Here is a 22,496-nt window from a genome sequence, read left to right as displayed (position 1 = left end):
TGAAGTCAATCTGTATGTGAACCCTCAGCTCAGTCTTGAGAAAACTATTTTGCCTTGCTGCAAAGTCTGTATATGGACAACATATACTTTTTTCGTTTTGTTCTCTTCTATTAGGTAATATTTTCACGTTTATCTAAGTATTTGATTTGCTATGATTGATGTTTTCATGGTTACCTTTGATTTATATGTTCAAAATTTTGGACAAAATCTGAACAAAATATATATATGAACAGTAATTACTGTACGTGAGCTAGGGGGCGGGGGCCTGTGACGTAGTTCAGCGCGCTCTTCTGTGTACGTCTGGACCGTTTTCTACCAATGACGATGTGATGGACAACATGGCGCCGGGAGTAGACTTAGCTTGTGGACCTGTCGTTGTCTAAAAGACTGGCGATCCGACAGGATGAACCTCTGCGCCCAATACTTACGGTGAGTAAATCTGGACATTCTCAGACTCGAACTGGCGACCGAGTCCGTGTTTCTATCATCTAGGCCCAATGTGGTTTATCGGAATGTTGTTCAGCTATCATTGGCTGTCAGTGCTAGACGCTAGGCTAGTTAGCATGCTAGCCTGTAAACGAGACACGAAACTGAATACAAACAGAAGTGGGTGACGTATTGCCCTAACGATTACCAAAAAACATTGATAAACGGGTGGTTAGGCAAATCGCGACATTCACTTGATCTAACCAGAGTTCGTGTGTACATAGCAACTGTTGTAGGAGGGCATGCTAGGTGCTGTGCTATGTTAGCCCGCGTTAGCTACAAACATACCACTGGATGAAGTCAGAAAACAATCCGGTTACACATGCTCGCTACATTAGTCACATAAGGCTTCGGGTGAATAATTATCTTTTTTAGAAAAGCCTGAAAAAACAAAACAAAAACAAAACAAGGATTCCTATGTTGCGTATCTGCTGTACATAGGTTTCCATTTTCCTTTCATTTCAGGTTTAATACTGAATTACAGCGATGAGCCATTGGTGACAGTGAACTCATAATTATTACACTTCTATAAAGCTGCAATGTTGTTTTATGTTAGTTATGTGGATGACAAGTGTGTTTTGACTTGAAGTGACAAGTGTGTTTTGAAGTGTGTGTTTTATTCGATAGTTTAGTTTTACCTTTAGCGCGGATCGATTTGGACAGATAATAGACATTCAGATCAAAATCAACATATTTCTCAGGAGGCGTCTTATCTGTGTGAATGTCTGGTTTGCAAGGCAGTGTTTTTTTTTTAGTATCTGACGTGCTTCAATAACCTTGATTTGGTTCAAAACAGTGTGACATGAATCGACCAAGGGAGTATGTAAATAAATTTGGCGGCTGATAATGACTAATCCAGGCTATTTGATCGTGAAAGGTTGTAAGCTGTGTGTACTGAGTAGATGTGTTTGCTGTTGAGGAGTTTTGGAAAGGAATGATTGTGATATGATGACAGTCGGATGGCACATTTCAGCTTTAAAGTGATTGAGCAGAGTAGATGACTTCAGTAATCTGGTTTTGGACCTGCTGACACGAGGAAAAGAGACAGCAGAAAAGCTTTGTTGTTATGCTTTAGTGTCATCTAGGTTTGCATAACAACATTTAACCTGATCCAGATGTGCGGTTTCGTTCTGCCTGTTTTAACGTGACGTGAGATTGCATACAAATAAATAAACATGTTTGGAAGGGGCTTTTGACAACATTAGGCAGGTACTTTTTTCAAATCTTTGAAGTGGTACAAAAATGATGGGGTTAGAATTGTTCCTTTATTCCAAATAAATCAATATGAAATGAAAGTAAAGAAATTCACAAGAAATTAAAGGGTTAGTTCACCCAAAAATGAAATTTCTGTCATTAACCCTCATGTCGTTCCACACCCATAAGACCTTCGTTCATCTTCGGAACACAAATTAAGATATTTTTGATGAAATCCGAGGGTATCTGATCCACACATATGCAGCAACGTCATTGCGCCTTTTGATGTCCAGAAAGGTAGTTGAAAACATGGTTTAAAAAGTCAATGTGACTACATTGGTTCAACCTTAATGTTATGAAGCGACGAGAATAGTTTTTGTGCGCAAAAACAAAAATAACGACTTTATTCAACAATTTGAACCGTTGTCATACTATTGAACTCAGTGCAGACTTCCTTGTTTATGTCCGAACACCAACTCGGTATTGGCCGAAGCTGAACGTGAGCAGCACAACGCATGCAATGCTGACACAGGATCCGGCCAATAATGAGCCGCATTCGGACGTAAACAAGGAAGCCTGCGCTGAGTTCACTACGTATGACAACGGTTCAGATTGTTCGTCGTTATTTTTGTTTTGTTTTTGCACACGAAAAGTATTCTCGTCGCTTCATAACATTAAGGTTGAACCACTGTAGTCACGTTGACGATTTTATCTACCTTTCTGGACGTCAAAAGGTGCAATGATGTTGCTGCCTATGTGTGGATCAGATACCCTCGGATTTCATCAAAAATATCTTAGTTTGTGTTCCGAAAATGAACGAAGATCTTATGGGTATGGAACGACATGAGGGTGAGTAATTAATGATAGAAATGTTATTTTTGGGTGAACTAACCCTTTAAACACATTCACAAATAAATGAGATCGACAAATATATGTTAGGATTTTCACCAAAAAAAAGCATATTCACAAATAAATAAAATGAGATTTGAAAATAAATAATCTTATTTCTAAACGACAATGATTGTCCTGTATATTAATCCTTGACAAAATCACAGCGTAACATTCAGATCTACGTTGGCGTTGACACTGATCCAGAGAAAGCAGTTGTCATGTATTGGTTTAAACAGCTTCACAAACAGTCTTTCAACCACACAGATTCGTTATTTCTGTTACACATATTCATCTTATCACAAAAATACTTGGATAAAAGTTTGTTGTTCAGACATAAACACTGATCAAAATATAGCAAATCACCATTTGAAAGTAACTTGGCACATCAAATAATGATTGTATCATTTATATCATTACACCACTAGGTGGCGACAAATTACTTAAATATATTTGTCATTGAATCATTCACTCAAGAGATTCGTTCAAAAACGCTGATTCATCCATTAATGAAACAAGTGAAGCATTTGAGTGAGTCATTGAATCATTCATTCAACAATTTTTAAAAATAATTCATTCAAATTAATTTAACATTTTTAAATAGACTGCAATTAACATTTTGTCAAAACCTCTAGTACAGTGGTTCCCAACTTTTTCCAACTCACGGCCCACACAATCAAACATGCAAGTTTCCGCTGCCCACTGTAAAAATGAACGGAACCGAATTTTTGTGTCGCGTGGGTTAATGAGGGCTTCAAAATGGAGATTGTTAACGACTTTGAAACAGAGATTGTTAATAGTCTTTATTAAATAAACTGGCAATGAACAGAAAATGCAGATAATGGGTTACAGAGCCCAAGTCCGGTTCCAGAATAAAATCAGGTGCTCTGCCCTTAATGCACATATATCAGACTTTTGTCCCGTCCACTATGGTCATTATGTCAATCATTGCAATTACAAGAATGAATTGCGCATTTGCAGCTTGTACATGGCCGTTAATCAATGAAGCTTTCTGCACTGCACAATAAGTCACTTTACACGTGTTTACACTTTGTTAAAATGAGAGGATTTGTGTGCTAGCATAACTCAGCAGTGAACAAAAACTCTGGCGTTTTGAGCGGTGAGAGGATTCTGACTAACTTAAACACCTAGGTCATTCTGTGTCAAATCAACCAAATTTCGGAAACTTCCCGGCTCAAATTTTTGATTTTGTTAATATTTTTTCTAAAGAAAGACAAACATAAATAGTGATGAAATCCAAAATGTTAAATGTCACATGTATATTTACTGAGTAATCTGCTATTTTGTAGAGGGGGTCAAAATGACAATTTTCACCTGAGATTTGAAGCCAAATTACAGGGGGTAAAATGACTTTAGAAAGATGGCAGCATCATCATTTAATTTTTATGCAGAGATTGGTAGGTCTATTAGCTAAATCTGTTTACTTTAGCAATCAATAGCCGCTTTTCCACCGTCGGGCTGAACAGTTCTTAGAATGGTAAGGATCGGTTCCTGTTGTGTTTCAACTTGAGCCTGCTTCAGCACAGCACGATTACAAACCGTTCTCGGCCCAGAATTCTCGGCACGGTTGTCTAACCATGCTGAATCGTGCTGGTAGAATCCGTGAAGTGATGTCGCCACTCAGGATTGGTCACTTGTCTGTTGCCTGGTTTCTCTGTAGCTGGCTAAGTGCTCTATTTGAGCAACAGAAACACAAATTACTAATAAAATTAAAAGAAATATCTGATCATCATCCTCCATAATGTGGTTGTTATTTACATCTCATATAACCAGTAAACCATTGCATTACCAAGGCACTTTTGTATTACATTCCAAACACCGGCTGTTATCAGCCCCACAGTGGAAAATGAAACCGTAACCGTACCAGCTAGCCTGGATTGGCACGGAATGGAACGGTTACGCAGTGAGAACCGTTCGGCGCGATGGTGGAAAAGCGCCGACAAACCTGGTACTTTATAATTTTTTTTTGTTAATTTGTTTTAAAAAATGTTGTCAGGGCAAGTAAATATCTGTACTGACGACTTGACCGGGCTAGCAAAAAAATAAAAATAAAATAAATAAATAAATCAACTACAAAAATATCAAACAAGAAGTTATTATTATTGCCAATGACTTTGCCAAAGGCTTTTTTATGAATATTTCTATGTCAATTAGACTAGTGGCATTGCCTTAATGTTGCTGTGTATCATCACTTTAACAATGTGCTTATTGGTCCATTAAGACAAATAAAAATTGTGCAAAATGGCCTTGAGTTTGTGAATACATAACATTGAAGCCCCTGAACTGCAGTGCTGTTGTGCTCGTTATAGAGATGTGTTCACCAGACCTTGTCCAATGATTCTGTCTTAAATCATCTCCTCATTAACATATTCATTTCTTGCTTTGAGCAGGCAGGCAGAGGCCCTGAAGGCTGACATGACAGGTATGTGCTACCATCTCTACTTTAGTCCATTTAGTTAGAACTTTAAACATTTGTCAATCTCTTTTTATTTCTTAGCATGCTATTTTGATGTGCTTATCTAACTTGTGATGTTTATAATAATAATAATATAACAGCAATGGTCATAAGTTGCACATATTATTAGAATTATTGATGTGATGTATGAGCTTGCTTGGAGTCTATTGCTGTGTTTCATATTTGTCATCTTATCCCTGTCACTTTGGTAACCATGGCATTGGATGCGGTTACTAAGACGTGCAGATCTTTCTCCAAATGAACTGAAAGGCGCTGTTAGACACAGTCAGTCACGTTCTACAGTGCGGCTGCAGCATTAGCTTTTTAACATGTTCCACTCCACATGTCATGCAGATTCTAAGCTTGGTGCTGCGGAGGTCTGGACATCAAGGCAGGCTCTTCAGGACTTGTACCAGAAAATGCTGGTGACGGACCTGGAGTACGCCCTGGACAAGAAAGTGGAACAAGATCTGTAAGAATACCAATGATAATACATTGCATAATGATTTGCATAATTTACATGTATCATGCCTTGTCTGAGTTTTGAAAATATCTGTTTTGTCCCCCAAATACTTTTGTTTTAGCTGGAACCATGCTTTCAAGAATCAAATAACAACACTACAGAGTCAAGCTAAGAACAGGGCCAACCCCAATCGAAGTGAAGTACAGGCCAATCTCTCCCTGTTCCTGGAGGCAGCTAGTGGATTCTACACACAAGTAAGTAAAGTATTGAAATGATATTGTAATCACAGTTTGCCATGGATATAGCCATAGCTGCTGATATGACATCAAATCATAAATAAATAAGGAAGCTGGTTGTGGTTGAAACAACCACAAGCTTGTCTCTGTCACATGACCAGTTGTTATGTCAGTGTGTTATTCTTTGTTGACTGTTTTTCCCATAATCTGTAGTGACCTTAAATAAAATCTTTCTGTATTCTCAGTTGTTGCAGGAGCTGTGCACGGTGTTTAATGTGGACTTGCCATGCCGTGTGAAATCATCTCAGCTTGGCATCATCAGCAATAAACAGAGCAGCACCAGCGCCATAGTGAAGCCCCAGCCCAGCTCCTGTTCCTACATCTGCCAGCACTGTCTCGTCCATCTCGGAGATATTGGTGAGGTCCCTCAGGTCGTTTTTGTAGCTAGTTTGTGGAGAGCATTAGCAACCTGCTCTTCTGCTTTTATAAATATTAAATATTTGGAAGCTTAGAAATGAAAAAGAATGTTATTCACTGGAGGATTTCATTTGTTGTGGTCTATTTTGCGCAACCCACAGCACGTTATCGGAACCAAACTAGCCAGGCTGAGTCGTACTACAGACATGCAGCTCAACTTGTTCCCTCAAATGGTTGGTATCTGTTTCTGCTTGTTTTTACATGCTCAAGCACGCCACTGATATTTGAAAATAAAAACGAATCAATTAAAAATGAATTTTTTCTTCTCTAAGGTCAACCTTACAATCAGCTGGCCATATTGGCCTCCTCCAAAGGAGACCACCTTACAACAATCTTCTACTACTGCAGGAGCATTGCTGTCAAATTCCCATTTCCTGCTGCCTCCACCAACCTACAGAAAGCTCTTTCCAAGGCCCTTGAAAGGTCAGAATGTCTTACATTTATAGGATCATAATATTTTGCTCACATTATCCTATACACATATGAAACTAGTGCTTAATTCCCTTGCGTCTCTTTAACCCACAGTCGTGATGAGGTCAAAACGAAATGGAGCGTGTCTGATTTCATTAAGGCCTTTATCAAGTTCCACGGCCATGTTTATCTCTGCAAAAGCCTAGATAAGCTGAACACCCTGAGAGAGAAACTAGAGGAGCAGTTCCAGGTGCAGTCAAAACCACCAGCTATAGCACTTCATATAATTTTCTTAGTCTGAATTTGTGTACTCAGATATTCTCCTTACTAATTCGCTCCACAGAGGCTGATTCTTCAGAAAGCCTTCAGCTCCCAGCAGCTGGTCCACATCACGGTAATAAACCTGTTTGAACTGCACCACCTCAGAGACTTCAGCAATGAGGCGGATGAGCACAGCTACAGCTCGGACGAGCAGATCAGCTGGATCCAACTCCTTGGCCTCTTCAGTATGTCTTTATCTCACTTCTCCCAAACCCTGTCTTATGGTCTTTTTAAAGGGTTAGTTCACCCGAAAATGAAATTTCTGTCATTAATTACTCACCCTCATGTCGTTCCACACCCGTAAGACCTTCGTTCATCTTCGAAACACAAATTAAGATATTTTTGATGAAATGCGAGGTTTTCTGACCTCCCTATACACAGCAAGGCCTCGAAAGGTAGTAAAGACGTGATTCAACCTTAATTTTATGAAGCGACGAGAATACTTTTTGTGTGCAAAAACAAAAATAACGACTTTATTCAACAATTTCTTCTCTTTCCTGTCAGTCTCCTATGCTGTTGACGTAGTAAACACAGTGCAGCACTTCCGGGTTCTACGTTTTTGAAAGAAGTCTCCCCAAGGCTGCATTTATTTAATCAAAAATGCAGTGTAAACAGTAATATTGTGAAATATTATTATAATTTAAAATAACAATTTTCTATTTGAATATATTTTAAAATGTAATTTATTCCTGTGGTGGCAAAGCTGAATTTTGGCAAAGCCACTACTCCAGTATTCAGTGTCACATGATTCTTCTGAAATCATTCTGATATGTTGATTTGGTGCTTAAGAAATATTTCTTACTATTATCAATGTTAAAAACAGTTATGCTGCTTAATATTTTTGTGGAAACCATGACTTTACTGTTAACAAAAATTCTTACTGACCCCAAAGGTTGAACTTAAAACTGATTTGGGAGTGTTGAAATTTAAATTACAATCTAATTGTAAAAAAAAATACCGATAGATTGTCCTTATAAAACCTGTAGCCTCTGCCTCATAAGCATTTTTTTTCAGCGTTGTAATTGAATTGTCTTTCCCTAGTGTCTTTCCTGGGCGTGATGCTTAGCCGAGCTTTACTCAATAAGAACCGAGAGGAGATCATGGGGGAGTGCCCTCTTCCTGCCATCAAAGTGTCTCTGGATTGGCTGAGGCTTCGACCCAGTGTGTTTAATGAAAGTGCCATGGACAAGCGACAGTAGTAAGAAAGCCTTCTTTTTTTCCTTCCACTATAGGGTCGAATGCTATTTGAAGATGTAGGTTTCATTTCAGTTTCAAAACAAAAGCTCTTTTTCAGTAGTTCAGTAGATTTAGCATTTTAATGTGTTTGTATTTGGTATTTATTTGGTCTCTTTAATCCACAATCTGCATAATCCCAACAACAATACCCACCCTTGCACGCCATGTCTGTTTTTTTTTGTTTTTTTTTCATGATGATTTTGATGTATTGGAAACTGTTAAAATGACACATCTTTGGCATCTCACAGCATCTGGCCATGGCTGGTGTCCATTCTGAACAGCTTTCAGCCTAAGGAGGAGGATGTGTCTCATGCGTCAGGTATGAGTGCTGCATCACACACTTATATTTGCTTATGATATATCTTTTGAATGGTTCTTTTTGTTAATGGCCATGATTGTTTGTTTCACAGTGATTCCACTGCCTGAGGAGTTTGAGCTGCAAGGCTTTCTGGCCCTTCGCCCTGCTTTACGGTAAACTTTCATGCTAAATTGATTACTGTTCTTATTTTGACTTATTTTATACACATGACTGTTTTAGCTGTATTTGTTCTTTAATTATTCCAGGATGCTAGACTTCTCTAAAGGGCATCAGAGTGTCGTGGTTGGCAAAGAGAGCCTGTTAGTTCATTCCCGACACCAGAGACTCATCAGCCTGGGCAAGTGGGTGGCTGACAACCAACCACGGTGAGCCGTTGTTTCACTTTCATTCATTTCTTACTCATGACTTTTTCAAACTTTTTTGGACTTTCCTGAAGTTTGGCACATTCATTTAAAAAACTGTCTTTGGTTTCTAGCTGTAAAATATGCTTTAAAATGTAAAAAGTTTGATGTTCTTTGTCGTTTAAAATAATTTTTTTTCTTTTTTTTCTTTTGTTACCTTTTCTTTTGTTCTTTTTTCTTATTCCTTTGCTTTTTATCATTTGTTTGCTATTTTCTTTAATTTATTTTCTTTAACTTTGTCTAATTCAGATTTTTTTTTTTTTAAACTTTGTCACCTATGTTTTAAAGGGTACCTATTATGCAAAATTCACTTTTATAAGGTGTTTGAGGTGTTTTACACACAATGTGTGTCCATAGTGTGTGTAAACAACCAGCTTGTAATCGTAAAAATCCACCCACTCCTTTTTTTTATAATCCCAATAAATCATAAACAGTCTCTCCAAATGCCTGGTTCCAGATTTCCCCCTACTCTTACGTAAGAAGCCCCACCCATGACTGGTGACGATCTGCCCTGTTAGCATAGATCCCGCCCTGAGAGATCCGCAGCAGTCTTCCATTTGTTTACTTGCTGTAGCAGTTGGAGATATATAATGTGTGCCAAAAAAAAAACATTAAAAATGTTCTGTTATTAGATGTACCAACGAACATAAGAGCATCTGCATCTGAGTCACTGAGGACACCATGGTTGAATTTAAATTTAGAAGGAAATGTGCCGAAGAAAGTCAGTAAAGTGTTATATATATTTCATGACGGTATATGCTAGTTGAAGAGTTGAATGAACTGCACAGCAACTACATAAATTTATCCACTAACCATTCAGAAACATCCAGATGTTGTAAAGATCTAAAAGTTGTAACTTGTTCCTGAGTCTCTCCATCAGTCCAACTCCGGTTTGAACAATGTAAGGCTGAACACCACTACTTTGATAATTGTCATTTTGGCTGCATGAGATTCTCCAGTTTTGTTGTCGTTGAAGCTCCGCCCTCTTCTGGAAAGTGGGCGGGAGCAGCAGCTCATTTGCATTTAAAGGGACACACACAAAAACTGTGTTTTTGCTTACACCCAAATAGGGGCAAATTTGACAAGCCATGATAAATGATCTGTGGGATATTATGAGCTGAAACTTCACAGACACATTCTGGGGACACCAGAGACTTATTATATTACATCTTGTGAAAAGGGGCATAATAGGTCTCCTTTAATATTTTTCTCAGCTTTTTGCTGGCATATGTGCAAAAAAAGTAATCTTTACTTTTGGTATCAACAGGTTGATCCAGTGTCGCATAAGTGATGGCCTTCTGCTCTTCATCACTGATATCCCTGAGATGGTTGTGGAAGAGCCACAGGAAAAAGACACACCTGTCCTCCAGGAGTCCTCTAATGGTGAGCAGACCCCCAATGACAGCACCCAGGGCCTGAAGTCAGTCCTCTCCGCCGGAAAGAACCAGAACAGTGCGCTGGATGGCAGTGAGAGACCTGTGGTCACCTTCAAGGAGAACATTAAACCTCGAGAGCAGAGTAGAGAACAGAACCGGAGCCAGCACCAGAGGGATGCAGGGAAGGACAGAGCTGCATTTAACAAAGGAAATGGAATACAAGGGAAGAGTGAGCAGAAGAAAGAGGGCAAGAGAAAGAGTGAGGTGAAGAAGAACAGTCATGATAAAACAACGGATGCTGGGAAACAGGTAAGGGAAAATCACACAGGAAGTTGTGCCTCATTTTGCTGTAATTCTTATTCCAATGTGTAAACACTCAAACTGTCCTTTTTTTTTTTTTTTTTTTTTTTTTTTTTTTTTTTGATACAAGGTGAAGACGCAGACTGAGATGAGGAAGACTCCAGTGTCTGAGGCAAGGAAGACTCCAGTCACACAGACTCAAACCACATGCTCTTCACAGTTTATCCCCATCCACCACCCTGGAGCTTTCCCGCCTCTGCCCAGCAGACCAGGTACACTTTCATACATGCCACACCTGAACATTATTACACATTGCTCATATTAAGTCATTGCTAATTTTCTCATGTTTTTCCTCCTTCAGGCTTCCCTCCACCAGCATATGTGATCCCTCCTCCCGTGGCATTCTCCATGAGCCCGGGCTTCACCTTCCCCACAGGTGTATCCGTACCTGCACCCTTCCTCCAGACTGCCTCCCACCCTCAATCTGCCAATCCGGTGCAGACAGGGAAACCCTCACACATTCCCTACAGCCAGCAGAGGCCCTCGGGCCCTGGAGCCCTAAACCAAGGCCCTCCCCAGCCTCAGCAGACACAGCCGCCCCCTCCACAACCATCCCAACAAGCCTTGCAACAATCTGTGCAGCTCCAAGTACAGCAACAACAACAGCAGCAATCGCCCACCAAGCAGAGTTCTCAGCTCGGCAAAAGTCCACCACATCATCACAGCATGCAGCAGGTAATGTGTTGCCTTTATTTTAAGCATTTGGTATTGCATGAATGCCTATTTCATTTGCTCTTGTGATGCTGAGGTTCAATATCTGCTCTCCTGTTTCCTTGACAAGTCCGATTACCATGGAGACTACATAGAAACATGGATGTTGCTGACCTTGTTGGGTAATTTCTCTACTTTGTCCATTTTATTTTGTCCTTGCAGTCATACATGCAGGTGCCTGAGCAGCCTGGTCAAATGTGGAGCCAGCACCAAACACAGCCCACCATGCAGAAAATGCCCATGCAGATGCCAGTCAAACAGCCTTTCTTCATGCCCACCCAGGACCCAATGAAACTCTTTGAACACCCAATGAGCATGCAGCCCCCTCAGCCCAGCATGGACAAGAAGATGAAGTTTCCAGAGGTCAAAGTGCAGGATTTCTACTGGGAGCCACCTTACCATATGGTTGGAGAGGGCAGGAGCGGAATGGGGGACAGGATGGGCAAACGTCAGCCTGGAGTTTTCTGTCCCGACCAGGAGAACATGCCCAGAGGCCCTCCATATGAAGTTAGCATTCTTTGTTCTCTCTGTCTATACAGCTGTTGTATGTTACAAATGTATGTTCAAGAAATGAATGTCAAGCTTAATATAATATGATAATAGCATACTATCATATTACTTGGCTTGGAATTTAGTATGTAGTATGCATACTTTATATAGAAAATAACTATAAATTAGTATATATATTTTTTTTACAAATATTTCAATCTAAAAAATATTCATATTTAATAAAAATACACTATATTTATTTATTTGAACAAAAATAGAATTAACAGTAATATTGTGAAATATTATTACAGTTAAAGATACAACGAAAAGGCAGAAGCAACAAATACGTTCTTCTGTATTTTAATGTATAGCAAAGTGTTATCGAAAAAGAAAAAATGTAGGACTTGGTTCTATGCACCTGTTGTTGATTGGACTTTGAGATGTGGCTGTTGCACTTAAAAAATGTACAGGAGTTTGCTGAGGTGAGGCTTAAATGGAGTAAATAATTGGAGAAGTCCTGCGTAGTGCATAAGTAACCTGAGAGAACTCTGTTGTTTTCACCAGGTCAAGTTATGACATTTTGATTAATTAAACATTACAATGTCATGCATTTAGAAAATAGATAGGGTGAAATTTTTATTATGACAACTATTTTATTAACTTTTTTTTTTTTATAACTATTTTGCAACTATTTGATTTTTTTTTTTTTTTTTTTTTTGAATTTTTTTTTTTTTTTTTTTTTGACTATTTGATATTTCAATTTATTGTAATTTATTCCTGTGGTGGCAAAGCTGAATTTTCAGCATCATTACTCCAGTCTTTACTCCACATGATTCTTTTTATATGATATTCTAATATTCTAATATCAATGTTGAAAACAATTGAGCTGCTTAATATTTTTGTGGAAATCCAGAATTTTGTTTTCTGGACTCTTTGAATAGAAACTTCAGAAGAACACGGTTTATTTGACATATAAATCATTTGTAACATTATAAGTGTCGTCACAGGTGCTTTTTATCAATTTAATGCATGCTTTTGAATGGTAATGTATTTTTTTTTTAATTTATTTTTACTTAACTGCCAAGAGTTAAGACATTTTAATTAAATTTGATTAAAATGTTTTAATTTCCATTTTAATAACGACATAACTCATTAATTTAAAACATGCAACATGAGGTTGAGTGTAGTTCATAAATGTTTTAACATTTATTGTTTCATAATGCGTTCTGTTTCACGTTATTTATTCATAGCATTCTGCTTGGTGCAGTGTTCCCTAAGCAGTAAGCAAGTATTCTATTGTGAACACGACCCCAGTCCTCAAATCTGTCGATTCCTTCCACTTGCCTTTGGTTTATACAGGCTCAGCCTCTGAAAGATATCGGTTATGACTCTGACTGTCATGGGTTTTCCAGCATAAGCTGGAGATCATTTACATCCACATTGGTTTTTATTTAAACTTGATCTCAGCGGTTGTTGAGAAGCACATGCTTTCTAATTTTTCATCTCTTCTTTCACGTTTCCACCTTTGTTTAACTCTGCTGTGAAGTATTCTGTGATTCATTTTTGTGTTGTTTGAAACACTATTTTACATTTGAATCAGTTAAAGAGCAAAAAGTCGGGTTGGGAATGGCGCTGATCTTCACAGGCTGCTGTTTTTCTCTCAGATAGCTCTGACAGGCTGCTTCCTATTTTCTTACATCCTGTTTCTCTCATCCCTTTTCCTCCCTCCCTCTCTCTTTCTCCTTCCTTCCCCTTTGTACCTCGTCTCTCACTAGGACAACAAGAGCTCCCCTCTTCTGCCCCCAGACCTGTTAAAGACTCTGGCGGACTTTGAGGAAGAGGAGGAGCTGCTCTTTACTAAACCTCATGATTTCTACCAGGCCTTGGCTGGCCCTCTTAATTCTGCTCCTGGAAGGAACATGTTTGTATGTAGCTCTCCTCCTATCATATCGTCTGGCGGGAGTGGATAGAGAGTTTTCATATGAGCTTTTGTGGATAAAAACAAACTGGTCCCGGTTTATAATACCAATTGAAAGTTTGGACATAACTATGTTTTTCCATATATTAATAATCGTATAATAAGTCATTGTAACTTAGAAACAATAACATAGAGATGGCATACATGTAAGAGGTTTTGAAAGAGGTTGTTTATATTTGAATTAATATCTAGGTATAAGTTATATTTGTCTATTTAAAAAAAACTGATTTAATAAGCCTTTAGATTTCAAAAAGGTTTTAAGAAAAACAAATTCAGTCTAATGTGTCCAAACGTTGGACTTGTATCATATGTGTAGTGTGTTATATGTACTATATCTTTCATTTGTTATAACGTGTGGCTATCTGGAAATATAGTTTTTGCTAGTACTGTGGTTTGCCTTAAAATGATCTGTTATCTGTTGGAATGCATGTTCTGCAGAGTACTCATCTTTTGTGCTTCTCTCTTTCTATAGTTGCCAAATCCGTCGCGACTAGACAGTGGAGCTGATGTGATTGGCCAGTCCTCTCTTCTCCCCCGATTTTCCATTCAGGTAAAGCTGCTTTGCTTTTTCTCTACCAAACGAACACTTTAGTCCTCCTTTGCATTGTGGATCAAAAGTCACCAGGTGGCAGTGTTGCCCTTTAAAACATTTCCAAATTTTGTATTTGCTGTGCTGGATGTTGCTTTATTCTTACTTGCCAATCATGCACTTGACTGGTAATGTAATTAAAAGTTGTTGTTTTTTCTGACTGGTTATCTTTTTAAGAAGTTTAAATCTGGCTCCTAAAATTTCCTGATGCTATTCTCTCCTTTTTCTGTCCACTCTCTGCTATTTATCAATACAAGTGGCAAAAAGGCCAATAGAATATAGCAGTGCAAAATGTTGTTTTTGTTGTTTCACAGGAGAGCTCCTACCAGAACAACAGTATTTTTAGCGAGGCATACGGTAAAAATATGGCCCCTGCGTCTAAGTCAGATGCACCCATGATGCACCAGGAGCCCTCACTCTACTCCCTATTTGAAGGAACCCCATGGTCCCCCTCCCTTCCTGCTAGCTCGGGTACCATATTGTGATTTTGATTATTCTGTAGAATGTGAACATTAACTAGATGGACATCATATAATGAGAATTCATTTCATTCATAGCCTCTATTTTAGATTTGTACATGTGAACTAGCAGCATCAGTTTATGAATAATCTGTTCTCATCTTTTGTTATAGATCACTCAACACCAGCCAGCCAGTCCCCTCACTCTTCCAACCCAAGCAGCCTGCCTTCATCCCCACCCACCCACAGCCACGGCTCCCTGCCCTTCTCCAACTTCGGCCCCATTGGGACGCCTGACAGCAGAGACCGGCGCGGAAACGACCGCTGGAAGGCCGATAAGACTGGTAATTCCTATGCCGAGAACATACTCTACTGGTTCTATGTATCTCTTATAGTGGTTGACCTATATATTGCCAAGGCAGTAAAGTTGTCAAAAGTACCGACTTTGGTACCTATCGGTACTGAAATTTTAAAACTTTGTGACGCTTTGAGCGCTGTTGAGCCGATTCATAAACACCTCTGATTGGCCATTATGTTAACATGCTCATCGGATATGTCTGTGATTTGGCTAGAATAATCAACGCATGGCAGCGTTTGAAAGCACACAAAAGTGTTTGAATTTGAAAGCATTTAGAAAGCGGGGGCATTTGAAAACAGGCGTCTATCAGCGGACAGGTCGCCCGTGACTATCTGTGTAAGCGCTTGGTGAAGAGCATCATTGATGACTATTTACAACATTTTTACAGCGTTGATCGTTGAAGCCAATCACAGACATATCCGATGAGCCGTGAACACAATGGCCAATCAGAGGTGTTTACGAATCTGCTCAACAGTGCTCGAAGCGTCACATCTTTAAAATTTCAGTACCGAAGTCGGTACTTTTGACAACAGAGCAGTTATATTTATATATAGCCAATTCGATTTTTCTGTTTGGCCAATAAGTGTCATGAGCAGGACTTTTATTTGTTATTTTAATATATTTGTATACATTTATATATATTAAATATTATGGTATTTTAAAAAATAAAGAATTTATAAGACGTTAGCATCAAGAAGTTGCTAAAATATAAATTTGAGGTTTTTTGATACATTTTCAGATGGCTTATTTGCAATTTTAGTGTTAAATATTATGTAAAATAAATTTAAATGCAGCATTCTTATTTACTATTTTTAAATGAAATAGTCTGATAACATTTATCAGCCACCACTAGCCTCTTCGTCATTTTAAGTAAGAATTAACTGTTAATAATATTTGAAAATGTACATTTTATGACTGGTATGTAAATGACTATCTTCAGGTGTGAGTGGCTTTGGGTTGGACTACCTGCCTTCTGCCTCGTCCTCCTCTGTGTCAGAGAACAACAGCTGGCACCAGGGGGCGCCAACCAGCAGCTGGGCAGCCCAGGACATGCCAATGGAGGACTCCTCTACTGTCCTCCTTGACAGTTTCAAGGTAGCACGGGATGGTCATGTGTAGCATTTGGCGTTGTATTTTCTACACAATCACAGAGTTCTAACCACAGATGTGCCACAACACATTGTTAGTGTTTTTTTTCTTTGGTCTTAAATTTCCATTTTTTTCAACCCCTTTTCCTGCAGTCAATCTGGTCGAGCTCTATGATGCAGCCCGGTCCGTCTGCGCTGGAGCAGCTCCTGATGCAGCAGAAACAGAAGCAGCAGCGCGGCCACGGCAACATGAACCCGCCACACTGAGAGCCCACGGGAAGACGCACTTGTGTCAAACATGATTCAACAGAAGAGGTGAAACACCACAAGCTCCAATCGGAAATTTCCGGCATTATCTGCGCGCGGAGACTGGAGACGGCGAACGATGTGAAGCGACAGGCTCAAAATGAACCGCTCGCCTGACCGACGAGGGACGTGCAGCCCTCTCCTCTCCTCTCTCTCTCTCTCACTCACTCTGTCTCTCTCCCTGTGCCTCTATGGCATCGAGAGCGTGCAAGCACCTGACCTGTCACGCTGCTCAGCACGTAGCCGCTGCAGAACACTGACTCTGAGGGGACAAAACTCTCTCTGATTGCCACCTCGCTTCCTCTGGGGGTCAAAGGTCACTCTCCTGTCTCATCTGGACTTAAGACTCTGGACTAGACACCCTCATGCCACCTGCTTAAATCGCTGTGTGCGACCGATACGCCGCACGTGGAGGAGTTGGGTGTGGGCGTTTATTGATGGCAGATGTGGTTTTACGAAGGACAAAAAAAAGAAAGGAGTGGTTTTGTGTTTTATTCCAAGTCTGGATTCATTTTCTCAGAGGGATTCGTGTCGCTATGTTCAGAATAAAAAAAAAAACGGAATGAATGAAGGATGATGCAATCGGCGTGAACGTGCGCTTCTAGAGAACGCGCTCGGATATTAGGACTTAGATTGACACAGGCATGGATCATGGTGTTGTCATGTACAGTCTGCTGATTTGTAAGAAGAGTTTGGTGAACGGGACAGGGAACGTCTCTAAAGTTCGAACCATTATGAAGCTCATAGCGACATTATAGCTCAATCAGTATCGAGCGGAGTTGGGGGTTAGATTATAGATGTAGGATGTAGTATCATTAGCTGCAATAGAGACTGCAATTATTAACAATACTGTATTTTGTGACTTGTTCTGTAGCAGTTTTAGCTCTCTGAAATATTATTCAGTAAATATGTTCAATAGTTTACTGCTAACGGGGGAGTTCATTCGCTATAAATGTGTGCCTCCTCCTTCTCCCTCCTCTCCTCGTTTCTTTACTCTCTAGCTTACACGCATAATGGCTTCTTTTGTTCATGTTCTGCCTTTTTATTAATAGTTTTAAGCTTTATCAGCTCTCTTTGTGCCTGGTCTGTGTTTTCTCTCTTCCTTTTGTTCTTTCTCTATTTTTGTTTTAAGAAAACGTTAGCATCGCGATCACGTTGGCACTCTAGGGAAGATTTGGGGAAATTAGGCGAACGGGTCCAGCTGGGACGCTGTTAGCTTGTCGGAAAGGGATGCGAGCCGGGGAAGCCCATTTTCCCACAGCAACCTCACAGCCACTGAATTGTTCTCCTTTCAGGTACCATCTCCACAGGAACTGTACTCGGATCGCTTTAAAAGCCACAGAACGTACACAGAAAGGACGCTTTCCCGCGCTCCCGTTTCGCTTAGCACTAAAAAAAAAGAGGAAGAGCGTCAGCCCGATTACTGCTTCACTCTGAAATCTTGTAACGAATATCACCGGCTGACTCAGGTTAGCGTCACGTGACTTAGTTTCTCATGCGATTGCGTGCTAGAAAATGGTCACGTAATCATAGACGCCCTGTTTGCAGCCAGTTTTTTTTTTTTTTTTTTCTCCCCGCTCAAGGTCAAAATCGAATACTGTTTTGAAAATGAACGGTTCTCTTTTCAGTAGAGGATATAGCACTGAGTAGGCCTTCGAGACCTTGTTTGGGTGCCACTGTTTGGTAAATGTTCTGGGGCCAGGGGTTAGTGTTGAGATATCTATAATGCGTTCACGGTGGTTATTTCTTCCTGGATAAGCAATGCGTTTTTGTTCGGCGAAGGTTTATATGAAAGACATACTCTTGTATGATGAGAATAAAGCGTGTTTTTATTTTTGAGTAGAGAACATTTTATTAAAGACAAACTTTAAATGATGTGTCTGTTTGCCGTGTGATTGTGCTTCTCTTGTTGCATTTAAAATTGTATTTAAAAAAAAAAAAAAGAGGAATAAATAATTACATGGAACCTTAAAAGTTGAGTTAGGTCAAAGTATAATTTGCAAAAAAAAAAAATAAAAAAAAAACTATAAGCAAAGCAAATTTTCAGCGGGAGCCGAGCGCCCCATTTTGTTTTCCTTTTAGAATCGTTCAGCAAGGAGTTTCAGAAGCCTGTGCTCTGATTGGTTGCTGTGGACGCCTAACATTCTTTTATTTTGGATGGACTTGTAGTGCACAGTCTTGTGTGAATGTGCTTTTTTTTTTTTTGATACCCTGTATCTCACTGCATTGTAAATGTGGATTTTTTTCCCCTGTTGTCCAGTATCCATCTTTTAACTGTGGCTTCTGTAGTGATGTACATTACAATGCTGATCACAGGACAACAGCCTTGCGCCTTTGGGCCATAATATAACATTCCAATACTAAAGCTAAAAACACAAAAAAAAAAAATAAATAAAAAAATAACAGCCAGCTTTTTACATTAAATTTACCACTATGAAGGTTTGTCCCAACCCTAAATTGAGTCTGCCACTCTTGAAATTCTGCATGAAATCCATCTTTCAGAATGCCTTGTATTTTGGATGAGGGAGATATCCAGTTGAGATTTTTTTTTTTTTCTTTTTTTTTTTTAAAGAGGATTTTGTCAGGGAATAGTTGGGTTTGAGGATATCTCCTTCTATAATGGGCTTGATTTATTGTGTTCTTGTCTCTTTGTGGACAGTTGTAAACGCTGGAATCAGCTATGCCTTTAATAAAATAAACCATGTCCTCATATGCAGACTTGGGAGTCTTTTCTGTACCTCACACTTGGATTTGTCTTATTCCATCAGGACACTGACGACTCTTACCTGCAACATGATTACAGGGTCATACATTTAAACAGTTTTATGCCTTGACTCAATATCCTTTGTAGCTGTTAAAAATGTTTGCAATATCAACCATATCAACCATTAAAATGAACATTCTCCCAAAAGTAAATTGCTTATTTTCCATGATTCCTGTAGCTCCACCCCCAGGCTGGGTCTCCTCTCTTGATAGTGAAATTAAGTTTTATTGGAAAAACAAAAAGTCTCATATAAAATTAACCACCTTGCAGAGGCCAAAACAACATGGAGGACTTGGGGCCCCAAATTTCTATTTTTATTTTCTCTCTCAGCAGTTAATGTATATTTATCACTGGACCCGCAATTTAGACTCTCTATGGTTAGATATTGAAAAAATGTTTTTGAAACAATTAGATATCCAATATTTATCATTTATAGACAAATCCTTGAAAATGCATCCTGGTTATAAAAACAATATTACCATTTCTACCACAATGAATGCCTGGTGGAACACTCATAAGGAATTAATTATAGCTTGGATTGATCAAATAATACACCCCTATGGCACAATTCTGTGTTTCTTATTAATAATAAACCTATCCACTTTTCATCATGGAGTAAGAGAGGAGTAACCAGCTTGGGTCAGTTATATACTGATGGCCTGTTTATTCAACCAAATTCAACTAAAATATAATATTCCAAACCAGGCCCACTTTCAGTACATACAAATGAGAGAAGTAATAAGACAATTTGTTGGATCAAGGAACTTAAAAACCTTTAATTCCCTCTTTATCAAGCCTTTTTACTCTTAGACTGCAAAAAAGACTGCAGCAATTAACAGAACCGCTAGTAAATGACATGTTATTTTGTTTAGTTGTCTGTTCAGAATTGTGGGAGAATAGTGATCTTTATTTAAAAAAAATAGTGATTCTCAAATTATCTTGTGCAGCTCTACATACTAGTGTACACATACTTGGACCAAGATGGTGTATTGGGACTTAATGATCGTATCTATTCAGAATATTTCATTTCTATTCTATACATCTTCATGGGAGAAATATGATACATTTGTGTCATGAAAAAGAGGAAGGGGAGGAAATTGTTTTAGGGGGGAAATGGTTTGTTAAATGGACTGTGATATAATTTGGTAACCTATTGCTATAGGCTTCAATAGTAGGTAATGCATTAGATTTCATTAATTAATGTCCATCTATTTTTTTCAGTATTATTTTGGATAAAGTTAATTAATAAATGTATTCTTTGTGTTTGTTAATAATACATTAATGTTGATTTACAGCTTACTTAAATCAGTTAAAATTAATAAACGCTGTAAAAATATTTTACGTTCTTTGAAAAATAATGCTTTAGTTAAAGAACCTCTACTGTGTTACCATTTATTTTCATCAATGTCCAGTTTATCATAAATCTGAGTAGGTGCAAAATTGACTTTATAATTACGAGAGGGAAATGGGGTTTACTGTAAATCACAGAGGAAAGAGCTGTGAAGTTGATGCTGTCTAGAAATGGAATGAGACGTGTTGTTCTTAGAACACCTTTCGGCTCCTCACCCACTTCCTGACAGGAAACCAGAGTGGTTGAAGACCAGATTACCACATACAGCAGCTGCCTTATCATCTCTCTCCTTAATGCAAACTCTATTGAACCGTTTTTGCCACGCAGTATTTCATTGTGTACTCAGGGGGCACGTTGAGTCAATATTTGAGTAGCCCCTACAAAAACTCTCAAGTCATTTGATTTCAAAAGGAATGCATTTCCTACCCTGTTAGTTTCAGTTTGACCAGACCCTCAGTCATGGCCTGACAGCTATTACCACACTACCATAAATCACTAACACACTGTCAAATTGCACAATTCATAATATGAAATTGTAATATTGTTTACTGTTCTGCAGACTGAAGTGAGAGTCAGAATCAATGTCTTTGAATTTAAAGGATTAGTTCACAGGACAACAGCCTTGCGCCATTGGGCCATAACATTCCAATCCTAAAGCTAAAAATACAATAAATAAATAAATAAATAAATAAATAAATAAATAACAGCCAGCTTTTTACATTTAATTTACCACTATGAAGGTTTGTCCCAACCCTAAACTGAGTCTGCCACTCTTGAAATTCTGCATGAAATCCATCTTTCAGAATGCCTTGTATTTTGGATGAGGGAGATATCCAGTTGAGATTTTTTTTTTTTTTTTTTTTAGAGGGTTTTGTCAGGGAATAGTTGGGTTTGAGGATATCTCCTTCTATAATGGGCTTGATTTATTGTGTTCTTGTCTCTTTGTGGACAGTTGTAAACGCTGGAATCAGCTATGCCTGTAATAAAATAAACCATGTCCTCATATGCAGACTTGGGAGTCTTTTCTGTACCTCACACTTGGATTTGTGTCTTATTCCATCAGGACACTGACGACTCTTACCTGCAACATGATTACAGGGTCATACATTTAAACAGTTTTATACCTTGACTCAATATCCTTTGTAGCTGTTAAAAATGTTTGGTAGCAGTATGAAATATGCTTTGGTCATTGCTTCATGTCTCACTTCTGTAAGTATATTTCTAGTTGATACATTTATATTATATATATATATATATATATATATAGAATTCTGCAATGAGGACCATCTCAAAAAAGTTGGTTGCCTATACAGTAGAAAGGCAGAAAAAAGTTTGTAGTCAACATTTCAAACTGGATGACCACAAACACAGTGTTTAGCCAAACTCTCAACATCATATAAACATTTAGAAGATGTCTATCAAGGGTTAGTTCACCCAAAAATGAAAATTCTGCCCATTATTCACCCTCATGTCATTCATTCCACACTTGTAAGACCTTTGTTCATCTTCAGAACACAAATTAAGATATTTTTGATAAAATCGGATGGCTCAGTGAGGCCTCCATTGACAGCAAGATAATTAACACTTTCAGATGCCCAGAAAGTTACTAAAAACATATTTAAAACAGTTCATGTGACTACAGTGGTTCAACCTTAATGTTATGAAGCAATGAGAATACTTTTTGTGCGGCAAAAAAGAAAATAATGACTTTATTCAACAATATCTAGTGATGGGCGATTTCAAAACACTGCTTCATGAAG

The 22,496-nt window shown here is 38.6% G+C and overlaps 1 protein-coding gene and 1 long non-coding RNA gene across 3 annotated transcripts; one reads left to right on the top strand and one right to left on the bottom strand.

The window, feature by feature from the left end:
• The first annotated feature begins 273 nt into the window (after window positions 1-273).
• On the top strand, window positions 274-19,331 carry smg7 (SMG7 nonsense mediated mRNA decay factor). 2 transcript variants are annotated; one of them, XM_051917045.1, is made up of 23 exons: window positions 274-429; window positions 4,980-5,011; window positions 5,399-5,516; window positions 5,629-5,761; window positions 5,989-6,160; window positions 6,322-6,393; window positions 6,493-6,643; window positions 6,746-6,881; window positions 6,975-7,137; window positions 7,994-8,150; window positions 8,437-8,507; window positions 8,599-8,659; window positions 8,753-8,872; window positions 10,176-10,593; window positions 10,715-10,856; window positions 10,946-11,319; window positions 11,518-11,862; window positions 13,620-13,769; window positions 14,295-14,372; window positions 14,726-14,882; window positions 15,043-15,213; window positions 16,168-16,322; window positions 16,469-19,331. In XM_051917045.1, exons 1-23 carry the CDS (start codon window positions 404-406, stop codon window positions 16,580-16,582), a joined length of 3,516 nt encoding a protein of 1,171 aa, XP_051773005.1. In that variant the 5' UTR covers window positions 274-403; the 3' UTR covers window positions 16,583-19,331. The 2 variants fall into 2 exon arrangements, with proteins under 2 accessions (XP_051773005.1, XP_051773014.1); XM_051917054.1 differs by lacking the exon at window positions 13,620-13,769 and having other exon boundaries at window positions 275-429.
• LOC127524962 (uncharacterized) lies at window positions 18,602-21,922 on the bottom strand. The gene is made up of 2 exons (XR_007933219.1): window positions 21,768-21,922; window positions 18,602-19,359 (listed from the first exon to the last, which is right to left on the bottom strand). It is a non-coding gene; the product is annotated as an uncharacterized LOC127524962 (long non-coding RNA).
• Between the last annotated feature and the right edge of the window lie 574 nt (window positions 21,923-22,496).

This window comes from Ctenopharyngodon idella, chromosome 2 (assembly GCF_019924925.1).
Source record: "Ctenopharyngodon idella isolate HZGC_01 chromosome 2, HZGC01, whole genome shotgun sequence".
Taxonomy (NCBI): Eukaryota; Metazoa; Chordata; class Actinopteri; order Cypriniformes; family Xenocyprididae; genus Ctenopharyngodon; species Ctenopharyngodon idella.
This window is presented reverse-complemented; position numbering and strand designations above follow the sequence as displayed.